This window comes from Penaeus chinensis, chromosome 2 (genome assembly GCF_019202785.1).
Source record: "Penaeus chinensis breed Huanghai No. 1 chromosome 2, ASM1920278v2, whole genome shotgun sequence".
Classification (NCBI taxonomy): Eukaryota; Metazoa; Arthropoda; class Malacostraca; order Decapoda; family Penaeidae; genus Penaeus; species Penaeus chinensis.
In genome coordinates this window covers 7,238,464-7,256,211 of record NC_061820.1, presented here as the reverse complement: position 1 = coordinate 7,256,211, position 17,748 = coordinate 7,238,464, and the positions used below count along the sequence as shown (strand labels likewise).

The 17,748-nt window shown below is 48.0% G+C and overlaps 1 protein-coding gene across 4 annotated transcripts in view; it reads left to right on the top strand.

The window, feature by feature from the left end:
* The first annotated feature begins 527 nt into the window (after positions 1-527).
* LOC125036927 overlaps positions 528-17,748 on the top strand; it is a 33,965-nt gene continuing 16,744 nt past the window's right edge. For 2 of the 4 annotated variants that reach the window (XM_047629900.1, XM_047629889.1), the window contains exons 1-5: positions 529-2,851; positions 4,375-4,447; positions 11,866-11,964; positions 12,441-12,674; positions 17,039-17,174. In XM_047629900.1, the coding sequence (XP_047485856.1) occupies positions 1,392-2,851; positions 4,375-4,447; positions 11,866-11,964; positions 12,441-12,674; positions 17,039-17,174 (2,002 nt within the window). In that variant the 5' untranslated portion in view covers positions 529-1,391. Of the gene's footprint in view, positions 2,852-4,374; positions 4,448-11,865; positions 11,965-12,440; positions 12,675-17,038; positions 17,175-17,748 lie in introns of all 4 variants that reach the window. The other 2 variants (XM_047629907.1, XM_047629895.1) reach the window with 2 other exon arrangements.

Sequence of the window (17,748 nt, the reverse complement as noted above, 5' to 3'; positions counted from 1 at the left end):
CCACGAACGCCATTGCAAATCATCACGCATTTTGCCGTCCGAGCCTCTCCGCCGTCGAAGCGTGGAGGCAGCAAGGGCGGTCGTTTCCTGCGCAGTCATATTTTCAGCATGTACTGTAGGAAGCAGATACAGAAGCATCGCATATTGTGCCACGTACTAAGATGTTTTAGCAATACATCGGTAATTCAGGTTACCATGCTGAGGCGTTGGTACTAGCGCTAGCAACGCCGTAATTGACACCAGTTGTCAGGACGCTAAGACTGCCAACGCACCGCCGAAAACGGCCAACCTTATCATCATAACATGCAGCGTTGTCTTCACCACTGTCTTCGCCCCAAGTTGCGTCACAAGCGTGCGTGCGTTGATGAACGAGTCATTGGGTGAATTAACTCGGTTGACACTGTTCTCTCGCTCTCCGCCTCTCTCATTGGGGAGTCTGCAAGGGAGGGGGGAGGGACAATGTTTTGGGTCGGAATAGGGGAAGGGAAAGATGGGGAAGGAGAATGGGGGATGGGGCTTGGGTTAGGGGGGAGACACTGACGTCTAATTCATCCCAGAAATCATAACAATGTCATGCTTGGCTCGGTGAATGCGACAGGCTAGAAAGGGTGTCCACGCAGTATGTGCATGATAGTGGAAGCAAGAGAGAGGAAGGGTGAGCGCTGTTAGGGTGGAGTGCCCTGGGGAGGCCCGGTGAGTACGGAAGTGGTGGGCGCCGGGCACCTGGGGAAGACCTGTATGCGTGAGAACTTGCTGTCGACTTGGAGAGCAACAGCAGCACAAAGAACAGCAACAGCAGCAACAGTAGCAGTTCAGCCGGGGGGCATCCGCGCCTCCAAAAATAAGCCACAACGATTCCTGTCAGCTGTAGTTCCTGTGCGCGTTGTTGTGCGAGGCGACCTGTTCCCTGTTACCTAGACGAAGATTTCGGGCGTTGTGCAGGTTTCGACGTGTTATGTTAAGCAAGAGGTCGCGGGGAAACAGTGGCCTGTGTTACGTGGGGGTGTTGCGCGACCGTGTGCTCAAGGCCTGAAGTCGCAGTCACCGACTTAGACCGAGGAGATCGCGGAAGGCCGTAGTATTGAGGTGGTAACGAAAGGTGGTCTTTGTAGCGGAGGGAAGTGTGACACGCGGCGCACATGCCAGAGAGCGGGGAGCTATTTGAGTCTGAGGGAGTGTTGGCGGCGGCGGGGCACCCAGTGGCACTCTGGCTCTGTACCCGGGCACACCCTGGCTCTCTCCGGCACCCAAGACACCCTTGTCGTAGTTCTGTGATCGCGCTTGCTGTCACGTACCGGCATACACAGGGTTATCATGTCGGTGTGACCACGTTCAGGAGTGCGAGACCTCCCTGTGGGTAGCGGCAGTGACAGAAATAGTGAGGCGGTGGGATGGAGCGCCAAGACTCCTTCGTGAGTCTCACCGATAGTGAACTGAGCTTCGCCAGCGTGTCCACGGAGGATGGCGCCTCCAGCTTGGGGCGGAGCCTAGCTGGTTCGTCTCTCGACTCGCACTCGGAGCTCGCCAGGACCCCAGGAGGTTCAGGGACCAAGTCACCGCAGAAGGAGCGTCTCCGGCGGTCGGGCCCCAAGCGCCAGGCGCCGCAGCCACCCTCCAGGCCGTCCCCGACCACCACTCCGGTTCCCTCTACCCCTACCCCTCCCTCACAGCTGATAACTGCCGCTCAAGTGCCCATCAGTCCTGGCTACGAGGCTCGTGCCCCCACACCCCTTGCCTCCGTCACGCAGGCGGCCGTCAGTGCAGCAAAGGTCTCCGCAGCGCCCGTAACCACTGTGCACATGCAGCTGACGCCCATGGCGCCGCCAGCGGGGCTTGCTTCCGCAGGGCCTCCCCCAGCGGTGCAGCAGACCCACCGCCTCACCAAGATCCTCAGCCACCCAGTTAGCCCTCCCTCGAGCAGTGCAAGTGAAGGCCGACCGATGTCCCCCTCTCTCTTGGGCACCGCGGCTCCCCTGGCTCCTCAGAGGTCGGGATCCTCCCATGCGGCCGCAAGGGACCTCGCCAACTTGAGGATTCGTCTGATCGACGAGGAGTCCGACTCGGATGCGAATCCTGCGGAGGCTGGTCTTGACCTGCGGATCTCCGGCCCGACGTCCGCTCAGCAGCTGGGCCCAGCACAGCGCCTCGTGAAGACCCACTTAGAATCTTCTTACGCCGCCCAACCAGCCCTGCAAGGCATCCCACAAGGACCTCATCAAGGCGCCCCCTTCGTCTCCCAATTGTCACCCCACGACCCCGCCTGCCAGAGCCATGACGCCCAGTATCTTCCGAGGGAAGCCGCGCAGTCAGGGCAGCCCCCCCAACCGCATCATCCCCAGCCAGTCTGTTACCCAGGTGAGCAGGCCCTTCCAAATGCCGAAAACTACGACTTCAGCGAGAGCTTCGACAGCTATGACGACTCCCCAACGCCGCCTTGCGTGAGTCCTGTTCCCGGCGAAATGGAACCTCCGGGTGTGGTGTACCGTGGGCGTGCCCGGCGCCTCATGCACTCCGCCTCCGACCCAGGGGTGACCCGACCGCACTTACGCCGTCCCCACGTCCATTCCCAGCATCCACGGACACCGGGCTCGTCCGTGCCTCCGCCCCTTGACCAGCTGAGCGAGGAAGAAGGTTGTCAGGAGGTTCTCGAGGACGACCTCCAGGAGACCCTCGCTGGACAGGCTCGCCTCCAGAGGTCGGACTCCATGGTGACGGTGGCGCACCTGTACGAGGACGTGCTGGTGTCGTCGCGGCTGCGCGTGAGGGTCACGCTCACCAACCTGACTGTGGTGGTGGTCGTGGCCGCCCTCGTGCTGCCCAACAGCGCCGCCATTCTCTACACCGCCTTCAGGTACTGCTGCTGCGCCTCTGCACCCCGCAAGTCCATTACTAACACATCCCCAGAAGAGCCCTCAGGCCCCCGCGTGCTGTGTTCTGTAACTTTTATTTTAATTTATTTTTCTAGGTAATCCAGTATATGCCATATCGTATATAGTTATTTCAGTGTGGTTTTGTGCTAACCCCTTACCATATACCCCTCCCCCCATTTTGTTTTCTTTGTTCAGTAGTTTTTGCTTATTTTTTGCTTGTTTGTGTGTGTGGAGTTTGTGGAGATTGTAGATGCGTGGGAAGCTCCTCTTGCTCAGGTGGGAGCACCGCCAGAAGGATAAGACGTGTAAAGAGTTAATTTCTGAAGTTGGGAGAACAAATATATTACCTATTTATAAACGCTTATTTAGAGAGACAGAGAGACGGAGAGAGTCAAGGTGCCTCAAATCGCGTTAGTCTGATCTTGGCACCATTCAGGTTTTCGTGGCCATTAATGCCGTGAAGTAAGTATGAGTTGCTCCGGAAGTGAGTGCCAAGCCCCGGAGACCTGAGTGCGGTAGTTGGGTTCAAGTGACACGGCGCACACCCGTCGCGGATGCCTTCTGCCATTCTGTTTGTTGTGATGCGGTTCTCATTTCCGGGAATGCGGCACTACCCGCTGGTACCTTGGCACGGGGCAAGCACGTGCTCGCCCGCGCGTTTGTAGGTCAAGAGGATGGTATTTGTGTCCTGATGGACCACCTCTGTATGTAGGCCTCCTGCAGCTGGTGAAGGGGAGGGGGATTGAGGCCTGGATGAAGGAAGGATGCAGGCGGGACGAGGAGTGAGAGAGGCTTTGTCCTAGGGAGCTCATTTGGACACGAGCCAGGTCAGGGGACGCCACCTGACAGCTGGGCTGCTCCAGCTGATTGCTGCTACGAGGCAGCTCGTAACTTTGCACCAGCTGCGGTCTCTCTCACCTTGGCCGCTGCATTTAATGTACCTCTCTACTCACGAGCGCGGGCGATCACAGGCACAAACACACACATGAACACGAACACGAACACGAACATAAACGTGAACATGACCATGACATGAACACGAACATAAACATAAACACAAAAAGGCAGGAGGAAATTCTATTCGAGGGTTCTGTTGTAGAATGAAAGAGGGGGGAGGGGGGGATACAGCAAGGCCGGCCTATTGTTGCCGAGTGGGCAGCGCCCTGTGGCAACCAGGGGTGCCAAGTGCAGAACAGAGTCAACAGACACGTGCGGGGGCGCTCCGGCGTCTAATTAGCGTATCGATTCATTCTAGGGAAACAAAGCCATTCTCTCACTCTCTCTCTCTCTCCTCCTCCTCCTCCTCCTCCTCCTCCTCCTCCTCCTCCTCCTCCTCCTCCTCCTCCTCCTCCTCCTCCTCCTCCTCCTCCCCCCCTTCCCCTCTCCCTCTCTCCCTCTCTCCCTCTCTCCCTCTCTCCCTCTCTCCCTCTCTCCCTCTTCCCTCCTCCGTCTGTTTTCATTCTCGTTACTTGATTCTAATGTGTATTTTTCTTTGTCATTACAGATTAGTGTTTGGGACGCTGTTCCCAGCCTACTACTCGTACAAGGCCGTCAAGACGAAAAACGTCAAAGAATACGTGAGTGATTTTGTTTAATTTTTCTTTGTTTTTGGTGTAAGATAAGAGATTTTTGTTAAAGAATTGTAGACTGGCATGTATTGTAGATGTTAATTTTGCAACTGATGTAACTTCAGGAGAGGCTAATCAGGGTTGGACACGCGAAATTAAGTCATCCAATTTGCAAGATCATGATCTGTAAGCGCATCCCTACGACTTATTAGGGAGGCAAGTTACTGGTATATGCTGTGTATATATGTGTGTGTATGTATGTATATGTATGTGTGTGTATGTGTATGTGTGTGTGTATGTGTATGTGTATGTATGTGTGTGTTCAAACCACGAATGTGTTAAATTTAAGACAAATAACAATGTAACGCACGGAAACTAAGAAAAAAGAGTAAGAGCAAAGAAATGAATGAAATGGGCGTTGATAATACAGGAAGAGGCCCGAGACAGAAAGAGAGAGAAACGACCAAATTCCGCTCATAGCCAGCGAGATGAACCGCGGCGATCGGGTCGTAAGTCCTAGTCTTCGTGTTTTGTGAAGACCCCGCTCCCTGGCCGCTTCCTTGGAGACGCTTCGGCCCAAATTAACCCCGAGCTTGTCTTGACTCATGGTGGGCTCTATGTGTAGTTATGTGTCGTTGTTATTTTTGTGTTTGTTGGTGGTAGATATGTGTGCGCGCGCGCGTGTGTGTGTGTGTGTGTGTGTGTGTGTGTGTGTGTGTGTGTGTGTGTGTGTGTGTGTGTGTGTGTGTGTGTGTTTCTTTATATATATGATTGTTTGTAACTATGTGTGTATTTTTGTTTGTGATTGTATTTGTGTATCTGTGTCAATGTGCTGTGAATATTTTAGCGCGTGTCCGTTTTTACGATCTGTCATAAACAATACTGTGTTTCCTTTAATTTACGATCTCTGTCTCTTTTTTTTTTTTTTTAGACAATTAGAACGGCTGCGTAATAATCCAAGAATTTTTGACAGGTGTGACGCCGGCACCTTATGGCGTTTTTCCTTTGTTTTATTGGGTTCTGCTCTCCGTCGGGGCTTTATGTCTTAAGATGCTACTTGCGGTATTTTTCTTTGTATCTCTAAATATTTTTCACTTTTTTTTATTTGTTATCATTTGTTGCCATCGTTCTTCTTTTGTTCAGTATTTTTTGCTTTTCTTTCATGAACGTTGCTCTTATCTTTTCTTACCCCAATACCTCCAGCGTTTTTCTACGCTATCCCCCGCCTTTCAGTATCTCTTTCTTTTTCTTCTGCTTTTCTTTTTCCTTCTCCCTCTCCCTCTTCCTCTTCACCTCCCTCTCCCTCTCCCTCTTCCTCTTCACCTCCCTCTCCCTCTTCCTCTTCACCTCCCTCTCCCTCTTCCTCTTCACCTCCCTCTCCCTATTCCTCTTCTTCATCCCCTCCCTCTTCCTCTCTTTCTTGTGCTTTTACTCTCTTCTTACTCTGTTTCTTCTACTTCTACTACTGCTTCTGCTTCCTCTGCTCGTTCTCCTCCTATTTCTCCTCTTCCTTCACTTCCTCCTCCTCTTCCTCCTCCTCTTCCTCCTCCTCTTCCTCCTCCTCTTCCTCCTCCTCTTCCTCCTCCTCTTCCTCCTCCTTTCCTCCTCCTCTTCTCCTCCTCCTCCTGCTCTTCTTCCTCTCCTCCTCTTCCTCTTTTCACCTCCTTTCTCCCGGCCATCTTCCCAATCCCTCCGACGCCATTAAATACCGGAAGACGCCTCCTTCACTCAGCCCTTCTGCGCGGGGGAAGCGGTGGGCGCTGCCTCGTTACGGTGGCATTTCGAGGCGGACGGAGGGGGGCAAGGAGGGAAGGAGAAGAGGAGGAGGAGGGGGAGAAGAGGAGGAGGGGAGAGAGCATGAAGGAGAGGAGGGAGGATGAAGGAGGGGGAGAAGAAGATGAGGAAAGAGGAGGAGGGGGAGAAGAAGAGGAGGGAGGGAAAGAGGAGGAGGGTGGATAGAGGGAGGGAGGGGAAGGGGAAGAGGAGGATGGAGGGAGGGTGGGAAAGGATGGAGGAGGAGGGAGGGAGGGAGGGAAGGAAGGAAGGAAGGAAGGAAGGAAGGAAGGAAGGAAGGAAGGAAGGAAGGAAGGAAGGAAGGAAGGAAGGAAGGAAGGAAGGAAGGAAGGAAGGAAGGAAGGAAGGGAGAGGAGTAGGAGGGAGAGAGGTATAGTGGAACGGAAGGATGAGGAAGAAGAAAGAGGTGGGAGACTTATATGGTAGGTGAGAAAGGATGGGCGGAGGAAGGAAGACTTTGATGGGGAGGGAGGAAAGAAAGAAAGCCAGAAAGAAAGAGAGGGGATGGGGAAGAAAGGGTTAAGAAAGAAAAGGGGAGCAGGAGGGAGAAAGTAAGAGTGAGAGATGGCAGAGGAGAGAGAATATGAAACAAAGGAGAATGAAAGGTTGATTAAACGGGAAATGTGCAGGGAGGGGAGGAAGTAGGAAAGGGAGTGAGAGAATTTGAGTGAAGGAGACCTGAGGAGGTGGGAGGGGTAAGGGGAGAGACCGAGGGGAATGAGGGGAAGATCAGAATAGATGCTCTTTCCGTTCCCTTTTTTCTTTTCTTCCTTTCCCCCTTGAATTGAGCATAACGTCTGTCTGTCTGTTTGTCTCATTTATCAGTCCTTTTTCCTTGGTCGCAAGGGCGGTTAATGTCGTCGGGGGCGTTTTATTTGTCCGTCTCTTCCTCGTTCACGCAATTTCCTTTGTCCGCGATGACAGGTGATGACGTCATTTTTCCATTTTCTTTCTTTTGAGTTGGAGGTGTGTTTATCTGTCCATTTCTGTCTTGGTTATTGATTTATACATAGGTGAGTGAGTGTGAATGAATGTGTGCGCGTGTATGGTCATCGTGCATACACACAGACACACTCGCATATTGTACATACATGTATAAATACATACATCCATAAATACATGTACAAATACACAAGCTAGAATTTTTACACAGATATTTCTCTGTAATTAAAGCATTGTTCACTTCGCTTCGTTATCTCTCCGGATAATTATTTTCGTTCAGACCTTTGTTTCAACTCGCCAGGGACGTACCTTGGGCGGGTTTATAATTTCTGGCAGTAATAGTTATTTTACATTTATAGATGTGTGTGTGTGTGTGTGTGTGTGTGTGTGTGTGTGTGTGTGTGTGTGTGTGTGTGTGTGTGTGTGTGTGTGTTAATGCATGTATGTATGTATGTATGTATGTATGTTTATTGATTTTTTTTTTTTTTTTTTTTTTTTATTCATGCCGAATAAAACAAGGGGAAAGGTAAAGAGTGAAAGGAACTTAGGATGAGAAGATAGGATGTAACGGAAGATAAACAGAGAGAGTCAGTGAGGAAGTGATAAGCTCAGTGCCACAGAGGAATTGAAAGTAAAGGGGGAAGGGAGAGAATGAGGTTGATGAGAAGGGGGGGCGGGGGGTAAGTGGATGTGAAAAGGGGGAAAACAGTGTGGGTGAGGAGAGGTTAAGTAGAAAGTGAGGTGGATGAAGAGAAGGGGAATAACAAGTACGGTGGATGAGAATAGGTGAGAAAAACCAACGAGGAAAGAGGAAAACGGGAAAGAAAAGAACATGGATGAGAAGTGGCGCACAAATAATATGGATGAAGAAAGAGAGCTGGATGCGAGATCTAAGCGCCTTTGAGGAAGAGCATCTCTGGGTCACACATTGATCTCAATCGGTGTCAGATTATTTTAATTGCGCGCCGGCAGTGACATCCCCTGGAGACCGACGGGAAGTCATTCGCTCATAGCTGGTCACTGTCACTCCTGCGGCAAGGGGGGGGGGGGGGAGAAAGCGGAGGCGGAGGGGGAAGGGGACGGAGAGGAGAGAGCAGGACGACGACGAGGGGAAAATGAAGAGGAGGAGGAGGATGATAAGGTAAAGAAGGAAGAGTCGGGTTGGCTTGAGGAGGAGGAGGGAATGGAGGAGGAGGAGAGTCAGTATGTGGCATTTTGAGGTCATAGGGCATGGTTTAAGGGAGTTGTGCGATGCGAGAAAATAACTTAAGCGGATGTCTTTTTGTCAATTTTGCTGTGTTTGGTTATGATGAAAGGGGGGGGGATGTCTTATATTGCGTGTATCTATTCCCGTTTGTTTTTTATATGTTTTCCCTATTTGTGTCACCTGAACAAAGGGGGAAATTCCACGCGCCCCCTTTGCCTTCCCCTCTCTTGGTTTTCCCTCGCTCTTCTCCGTTTCCCCGGTACAGGTGCCCCTCGTGGCATAGAAATACGTACATGCACACAGACATGCATAGCCTTTCATATACTTCTAACCACAAGAACACGCCAGCACCAGCGCCCCCCACTTCATCTCTCTCTCTCTCTCTCTCTCTCTCTCTCTCTCTCTCTCTCTCTCTCTCTCTCTCTCTCTCTCTCTCTCTCTCTCTCTCTCTCCCCTCACTCACTCACTCACTCACTCACTCACTCACTCACTCACTCACTCACTCACTCACTCACTCTCTCTCTCTCTCTCTCTCTCTCTCTCTCTCTCTCTCTCTCTCTCTCTCTCTCTCTCTCCTCCCTCCCTCCCTCCCTCCCCTCCCTCCCTCCCTCTCTCTCCCTCACTACCCCTCACTACCCCTCACTCCCCCTCACTCCCCCCCCCCCCCTTCCGGCTTCGTATTCCCTCGTGAAGGTAATAAAATCCGAGGCCGAAATCAGAAGCCATTTGAATCCCCAGATAAGGGATTGGAGTCGATTTAGAGATCCGTCTGTGGCATTTACTCCGTCTTCGTACCGCGTGATACTGTCTTGAGTATCTTTTGTCTTCTGATGTTCGTGTGTGGCGCAAGGGAGGGGAGTGTGTGTGTGTGCGTACGTACGTACGTACGTACGTGCGCGTGCTTGTTTGTGATTGAGTGTATGTGAGCGTGTATGTGTTTGTGTTTGGTAAATATGTAAAGCTGTAAGTTGATTTCCCATCGTAGGCAATTCATTCCTCTTACTAAATATAATGGAATTCATATTTGGAAAAGACAGTTTGGAAAACTTTAGAAGAGAGGACGCGCGCCAGCCTAGGCCTACTGTACATGTCAACCTCAACTCCTTCCCACCTGCCGCCTACACTGGTCCGTACCCTGTCGCCCTCCCTCTCTCTCTCTCTCTCTACCTCTCCTATACCCTCATCTTCTCCCCTCCCTTACCTTTCTTTGTTTCCGTACTCTACTACCCCTTGCCTTTTCTCCCAGTCCTCAACCTTCTTACCCCCACCCCTCTCTCTCTCCCTCCCTCCCTCCCTCCCTCCCTCCCTCCCTCCCTCCCTCCCTCCCTCCCTCCCTCCCTCCCTCCCTCCCTCCCTCCCTCCCTCCCTCCCTCCGCCTCTCTTTCTCTCTCTCTCTCTCTCTCTCTCTCTCTCTCTCTCTCTCTCTCTCTCTCTCTCTCTCTCTCTCTCTCTCTCATTTTCTCTTTCTTCCTGCATTCTCTCCTCCCCTCTCCCGTCCCCTCATCCACGCTCCATAGCCACATGATGTGCGGGTGTTTACTACTCGGAGCGCGGCTCGAGGGCGCCGCACCTGTCGCCAAGCTGGGTGAAGGATGAGGGGGATTTTTACGGGACGAATTTGGCTTCTGGGTACGCTTGTGTGTGTGTGTGTGAGTGTGAGTGTGGGTGTGTCTGTCTGTCTGTCTGTCTGTGTGTCTGTCTGTCTGTGTATGTCTGTCTGTCTGTCTGTGTGTCTATGTCTATCCTCGTACGCCAGTTTTGGTTATTCCACGCATAGATATCTGCACAAAAGGGCATTCACTATTCCACGTTTGAGTCACACCAGCAGCATTTCCTCCCTTGATCCACAGATGTTGTCAGGCTGAGATGAGGGATGGGCGGATGGATTGTATGTCAGAGCGGTTTAAGTGTTTGTGTAGGCCCGCCTGTCAAGGTTGGGCGTACACGGGAGAATGGATAAAGGGAAGAAAAGGAAAGATACAGAATAAGGAGAAGGGATTGGGTGAGAGAGAAAGGATAATGAAGATTGGAAACAGAAAAGAAAAAGAATGAATAGGGATTGGAGGAGAAGGATAGAAGGAATGGTGAAATGATAAATACGAATATAGAGAAAAGGGTGGGGAGGTGTAGAGAAAGGTTCCCCCAAAATACTCTTAAGAACAAGAGCCGCCACACAATAGGGCATAGAGAATATGCTCTTGGAGATACGAAGGCAGACTCGAAACGATAAATCTACAAGACTTCTGTATCTTCTCACGTCTCTCGTTCTCCAAAGTCAGCTGAGGGAGACACGCGTGGCTGACGGGGGCTTTGTTTACTCCGAGTTCAATGCAGTAAAGGGTCAGGTAGATTGGCAGGTGATGGATGGGCGAGGTCCTCTGTCTTTTTTCCTGTCTGTCCATCCGTCAGTCAATCTGTCTGTCTGCATTATGTCCTTATCTCTGCCCCCCCCCCCCTTCTCTCTTTCTTTCTTTCTTTCTTCCTTTCTTTCTTTTTCTTTCTTCCTTCCTTTCTTTTTTTCTTTCTTTCTTTCTTTCTTTCTTTCTTTCTTTTTCTTTCTTCCTTTCTTCCTTCCTTTCTTTCTTTATTTATTTATTTTTCTTTCTTCCTTTCTTCCTTTCTTTCTTCTTTCTTTCTTTCTTTCTTTCTTTCTTTCTTTCTTTCTCTCTCTCTCTCTCTCTCTCTCTCTCTCTCTCTCTCTCTCTCTCTCTCTCTCTCTCTCTCTCTCTCTCTCTCTCTCTTCTCTCTCTCTCTCTCTCTCTCTCTCCTCTCTCTTCTCTTCTCTCTCTCTTCTCTCTCTCTCTCTCTCTCTCTCTCTCTCTCTCTCTCTCTCTCTCTCTCTCATATTTGAATGCGCGATTGTTCCCCGGGTCGATCTCGTGCGCGGCCCTTGTTCACCTGCCAATCGGAGGGTGTGCAGGTTGGGTGGGTAGATGGGGGTGGGGGGCAAGGGAGTATCCTTGCTTCTTGTTCACTTTGTTCTGTTGTCGTTATTACTGCTATTGTTTGTTTGTTTGTTTTTGGCAGAGGTTATTGATATTTGTATTACTACGTGTTCTTTAGATTTTTTTTTGCATATGTTATTTCATTTTTATTGTTATATCTAGTCTTTATTCATTTTTGAGTGCATTTTGTGTGTGTGTGTGTGTGTGTGTGTGTGTGTGTGTGTGTGTGTGTGTGTGTGTGTGTGTGTGTTTAAAAATGTATTAGTGTAAGGAATATTTGCAATTTTCATCTACAATCTGATTATTGCTGAATAATGATGATTTTTTATTTATAATTTTATTAATTGCTACTGATCGTCGATTGCAGGGCCTGGATATCACAGGAAACATGTTTGTTGTTGAATCAATGCCATTATTTACACTAATCATAGTCTACATTGTGAAAGGAGCCCTTTGTAATATTTTCTGCGTTGCACTCAGTTGTTTTTTTCATCAAGTCATGTCTTTACACATTTTATCATGTTATCTCTCCCTTTCAGGTAAAATGGATGATGTATTGGATCGTGTTTGCTTTCTTCACATGCTTCGAGACTCTGACTGACCTTTTCCTTAGCTTCTGGTTCCCCTTCTATTATGAGGTAAGTGCGAAGGGAAGGTGGGTAAGGGAGGTGTTTGGAACTTGTCTTTCTAGCGAGTAAATGTGGACGGTGTAAGGCCTCTCCGTATGTGTGAAATTGGCCGGTGTGCGTGTGCTTGTCAGGGGTGTTGGGGGCATTGTGTAGGTGTGGGTAGTAATGGGACTACTGTTGTTTGTGCATTGTGTGTGATTGTGTGTGTGTGTGGGGGGGGGGGGGGTTGCTCTTGTTTATGGAAGATGTGTTTATATGTTGTTAGGTATAGGTGCAATCTCTGCATTTTATTATCATTATTATTATTATTATTATTATTATTATTATTATTATTTGTATTATTATTATTATTTTGTTGTTGTTGCTATTGTTATTCTTTGTTTGAGGGGGGAGGGGTAGATCTATTTCTTTTCTTTATTTCATGTACTGTGTAATATTATATAGATGTGAGTTTTATATTTCTCTGACATGATTGTCCATCACAGCTGAAGATCCTGGTGGTGCTGTGGCTGCTGAGCCCGGCGACCCGTGGGTCATCCATCTTGTACCGTAAGTTCGTGCACCCTTGGCTCACCCGCCGGGAGGATGACATTGATAACTGCATCGCACAGGCCAAGCAGCAGGGCTACTCCACCGTCATACAGCTCGGGACCAAGGGCGTCAACTACGCCACCACAGTCTTGATGCAGACCGCTATTAAGGCAAGTCACGGAAACCAGGCAAGTGACCGCCGCCCTGGGGACACCCACTCCCTGTGCGAATGGTAGACTGTCTCTTTATAGCAAATAACTTCTCTCACACTCTCTCTCTCTCACTCCTTTTACCCCTGTGGGCCTCCTAGATGGACGGAGAGGGGTTGGTAGATCCTCATGAAAGGTTATGCATTTTTAGATTTGTATGTATTTGTTTATATTTTTATATGATTGATTCAAGGTGATAGGCCCAAGTATTCTAAAAACCTGTATCCACAGCCTTGTCAGATGGTCTGCCAACTCCAGGTATTTCTAAAACACTCCTTAAAAAAGAGACATGAATGTGTTTTTCTTGTTGTTAATTTTGCTTTGCTTTTTTGTTGAATATTTTGTAGAATGTAATGTAATGGTTTTTATTTAGTTTTTGAAGTCAAAGGGACAAATCAGATATTACTAAAGATGTCATATTAATATTGCAGAGGCCAAATGGAGTAGGAATTACCCAGACTTTTTTGTCAGTTACATAATATTCAGTATTAACTATTTTAAGTAGTGTGTTAATTAGCATCACAATTGAACACAGATCAAGTATTCAGTGAATCACATCATGCATAGCTTTGCACCATTTTGCTCTCAGGTAATGCACAGTGATCTTGCATGTACCTTATATCTAGTGAATGTGTCAGTCATTAATTGTGATTAGACAAAAACTATCCAGGCATTTTTTCTTCTTCTTCTTTTGTTTCTTGAAGTGACATCTTCAAACCTTGGGTATGCACAGTGCATGTCATCACATGTCACTTTTGCAATAAACAGGAGGCAACAATCTCAAGTGAGGAGACTGCACTGGCATCTTGGCTCTTCAACCCACACCCGTAGCAGTGGTCCAGGGTCCTGTGTATGCATGGTGGGGGAGGGTTCACAGGGTATTACACAGACACACACATGCAAAGATACATAAAGACACATACCCCCCCAAAAAAAATTATGTTTCTACCTCCTGCCCTCTTGGAAGCATTGTAATGTTTACAACCTATACTCATACTTGGCCAAGATATTGGTCCTTGTGCCCTGATTTGTCCTCATGTAGGAAAAGAATGCTTTAGCAACTTAGTGTTATAGCTACAATAGCATATCTTACATGGCAATAGCTTACAAAATGTTTGTCATATCTCCCTTCCTTCCTATTCATTTTATTCACCCTCTACCTTTCTCTCCTCCCCTCTCTCTCTCTCTCTCTCTCTCTCTCTCTCTCTCTCTCTCTCTCTTCTCTCCTCTCTCTCTCTCTCTCTCTCTCTCTCTCTCTCTCTCTCTCTCTCTCTCTCTCCTCTCTCCCCCTCCCCTCTCTCTCTCTCTCTCTTTCTCTCTCTCTCCTTCCCTCCCCCTCTCTCTCTCACTCTCTCCTTCCCTCCCCCTCTCTCTCTCACTCTCTCCTTCCCTCCCCTCTCCCTCTCTCCCCTCCCCCTCTCTCTCAACCCCCCTCTCTCTCAACCCCCCTCTCTCCCCCTCTCTCTCAACCCCCCTCTCTCCCCCTCTCTCTCAACCCCCTCTCTCCCCCTCTCTCTCAACCCCCTCTCTCCCAACCCCCCCTCTCCCCCCTCTCTCTCAACCCCCCCCCTCTCTCTCTCTCTCTCTCTCTCTCTCTCTCTCTCTCTCTCTCTCTCTCTCTCTCTCTCTCTCTCTCTCTCTCTCTCTCTCTCTCTCTCTCTCTCTCTGTCTCTCTCTCTCTTTGTCTCTCTCTGTCTCTGTCTCTCTCTGTCTCTCTCTCTCTCTGTCTCTCTCTGTCTCTCTCTCTCTCTCTCTCTCTCTCTCTCTCTCTCTCTCTCTCTCTCTCTCTCTCTCTCTCTCTCTCTCTCTCTCTCTCTCTCTCTCTCTCTCTCTCTCTCTCCCCTCTCTCTCCCTCTCTTCCCCTCTCTCTCCCCCTCTTCCCCTCTCTCCCTCTCTCTCCCCCTCTCTCTCTCTCTCTCTCTCTCTCTCTCTCTCTCTCTCTCTCTCTCTCTCTCTCTCTCTCTCTCTCTCTCTCTCTCTCTCTCTCTCTCTCTCTCTCCTCTCTCTCTCTCTCTCCCTCTCTCTCTCTCTCCCTCTCCCTCTCTCTCCCCCCCCTCTCCCTCTCCCCCCCCTCTCCCTCTCCCCCCCTCTCCCTCTTCCCCCCTCTCCCTCCCCCTCCCTCTCCCTCCCCCTCCCTCTCCCTCTCTCTCTCTCTCTCTCTCTCTCTCTCTCTCTCTCTCTCTCTCTCTCTCTCTCTCTCTCTCTCTCTCTCTCCCCCTCTCTCTCTCTCTCCCTCTCCCTCTCTCTCCCCCCCCCTCTCCCTCTCCCCCCCTCTCCCTCCCCCTCCCTCTCCCTCTCTCTCTCTCTCTCTCTCTCTCTCTCTCTCTCTCTCTCTCTCTCTCTCTCTCTCTCTCTCTCCTCTCTCTCTCTCTCTCTCTCTCTCCCTCCCTCCTCCCTCTCTCTTTCTCCCTCCCTTTCCTTCCTCCACCCCCTTATTCCTCCCACACCTCTATCCCTCTCTCCCTTTCCTTCCCCAACTCCCCTCGCTCCATCCCCCTCCCTCTCCCTCTCTCTCCCTCCCCCTTCTCTGCCCCCCCTCCCATCCTCTCCCATACCTTCCCTTTATATCCTTTTCTCCATGATAGTAGCAAACATTCTTTAGCCATTATTGTATTAACTGTATTTTAAATAACTGGGCCCCAATATCTTGTTACATTTTATTGCCATGTTCTGTGTTTAAGGAGACCTTTGTATACTTAATGTGTAGGTGGTGCTTGAGTGTAGCAATCACTGGATTCTGGATTGATACAAACCAAAGAGCTTGAAAAATATGAGAGACTTATTAACTGATGTCGGGTTATCTCTCAGTTTTCTTATAATGTAATTCAGTATGAAAATAAGACAAGTGTATTTTTGTAGTTGGAAAAAAATGAGATCAAAATGTTTATCCTTTTTTGATGTGTGTATATAAATGTTATGTTGTTTATGAAAGTGTAATAAAGGTTCCTTATTTTGGAATCATTAATCAGTATAATTTGCTAGATAGTGAGTAATACAGAATTACACAAATTCTTGCAGATATGACCACCCAAAATTCAGTTTTAGTAAGCAAGTCCAAACTGTTTTTGTTTTTTTTCTCGTTCTCTCTCTTTCTTTCTTTCTTTCTTTCTTTCTTTTTGCAAAGTAAATTTTACATCTTTTTACATATTATATTTGGTCTTACAAAAAATAACTAATACAACTGGGAACATGTAATATTCATTGTAGTTTTGGTTTGTGAAATGTCATACCACCATGGACTAGTGATTGACTCCTTCGTGACTGAGCATTTGTAGAGTCATCTATATATAAATACAGCTATTAAACTAAACTTCATTTGGTCTTGGCATGTACATACATGCCATCCCTGGCAGCATTGGGTTATGATTTTTTTTGTATTTTGAGGAGCCATTCCTTTTGCATTCCCTGCCATTATTGGAAAAAAAAATCTTTTTATGATTTTTTTGTTGTTTTTCACACTTTTAAGAACAATATACTGCTTATTGAAAAATTAAAAACTATAAGTGTGTGTGTGTGTGTGTGTGAGTGAGTGAGTGAGTGTGTGAGTGAGTGAGTGAGTGAGTGAGTGAGTGAGTGAGTGAGTGAGTGAGTGAGTGAGTGAGTGAGTGAGTGAGTGAGTGAGTGATGAGTGAGTGTGTGTGGTGTGTGTGGTGTGTGTGGTGTGTGTGGTGTGTGTGTGTGTGTGTGGTGTGTGTGTGTGTGTGTGTGTGAGTGAGTGAGTGAGTGAGTGAGTGAGTGAGTGAGTGAGTGAGTGAGTGAGTGAGTGAGTGTGTGAGTGTGTGAGTGTGTGAGTGTGTGAGTGTGTGTGTGTGTGTGTGTGTGTGTGTGTGTGTGTGTGTGTGTGTGTGTGTGTGTGTGTGTGAGTGAGTGAGTGAGTGAGTGAGTGAGTGAGTGAGTGAGTGAGTGAGAGTGTGTGTGTGTGTGTGTACATATATACACATTATATGGATATACATATACTAAAAATTATTTGCATCTTGTACTGAAGTATCCCTGCATCCATAAGCTTCTTGCTTACTGTACTGACAAGACAACTTTTGCAGTATATAATTTTGCAGTCTAAAGACATAAAGATATTTTTTTCTGTGCCAGCTTTTATCTGAACAGTGTATGCTAACATATTTTTCAAGTCTCTGTTAGAAATATAGTATTAAGAAATAGATAAGATTTAATCATTTTGATTTTAATTGTTCTCCTAACATGATAATCACATGTTATCTATATCACATGCAATATTATTTTGACAGTTACACTCTGTGGATCATATTGACTCGCGCACAAGTATTATTGCCCGGATGTGAAAAATTGACCATTTATAGATACATATCTCTTTGCTTCCTCAGGGTGGAGGCGGCATTGTGAATCAGCTGAGGCGTAGTTACAGCTCTGGAGAATTCCCTGATGGAGATATGAACCGCAACGTCAAGGCTTTACCCCACATTCCGGACGATGATTACGATGACCACATGCACTCCTCAGGTACAGCCGCCCCTCGTACTCGCTCAAGGCAACGTCAGAGGCCTCAGCAGCAGCACTAGGCCCAGCGAATCTCCCTGGGGAAGCTTGCTCACTGTGGTCTCCATATGCCATGCTATATTGTTTAGGTCGAAAGTATTTTATTTATTTATTTTTTCTTTCCAAATATGTGTTGTTATGATTCATGTGTTGCTGTATTGGAAGAATGGGTTTGTATAATTTTGCCAGGGGTATTTTTCTTTTTCTCTTTTTTCTTTCTTTTATCATTTGTTAATGAAAGTACATGGCAGTGAAACCTGTGCATTTGCACTGTATTTACATAATTTAGATTTCTGTACAAAGGATAAGCTATGACTGTATCTTTTTCTCAATTAGTCTTCTGCTTATTATGTGTAGGCTGTTGTTTATTTTAATGGCTGATTGATCATTTACATGCATACACACGCATTACTTTTCCTCATAAAGACAGTATAACTAGTATGCAGTACAGTGTGAGTTATTGCTGAGTAAGCATGATATTGAGTAGCTTTTTTGGACTTTATGTTTCACTGTGAGGAATTTTAATGTGCATTATTTT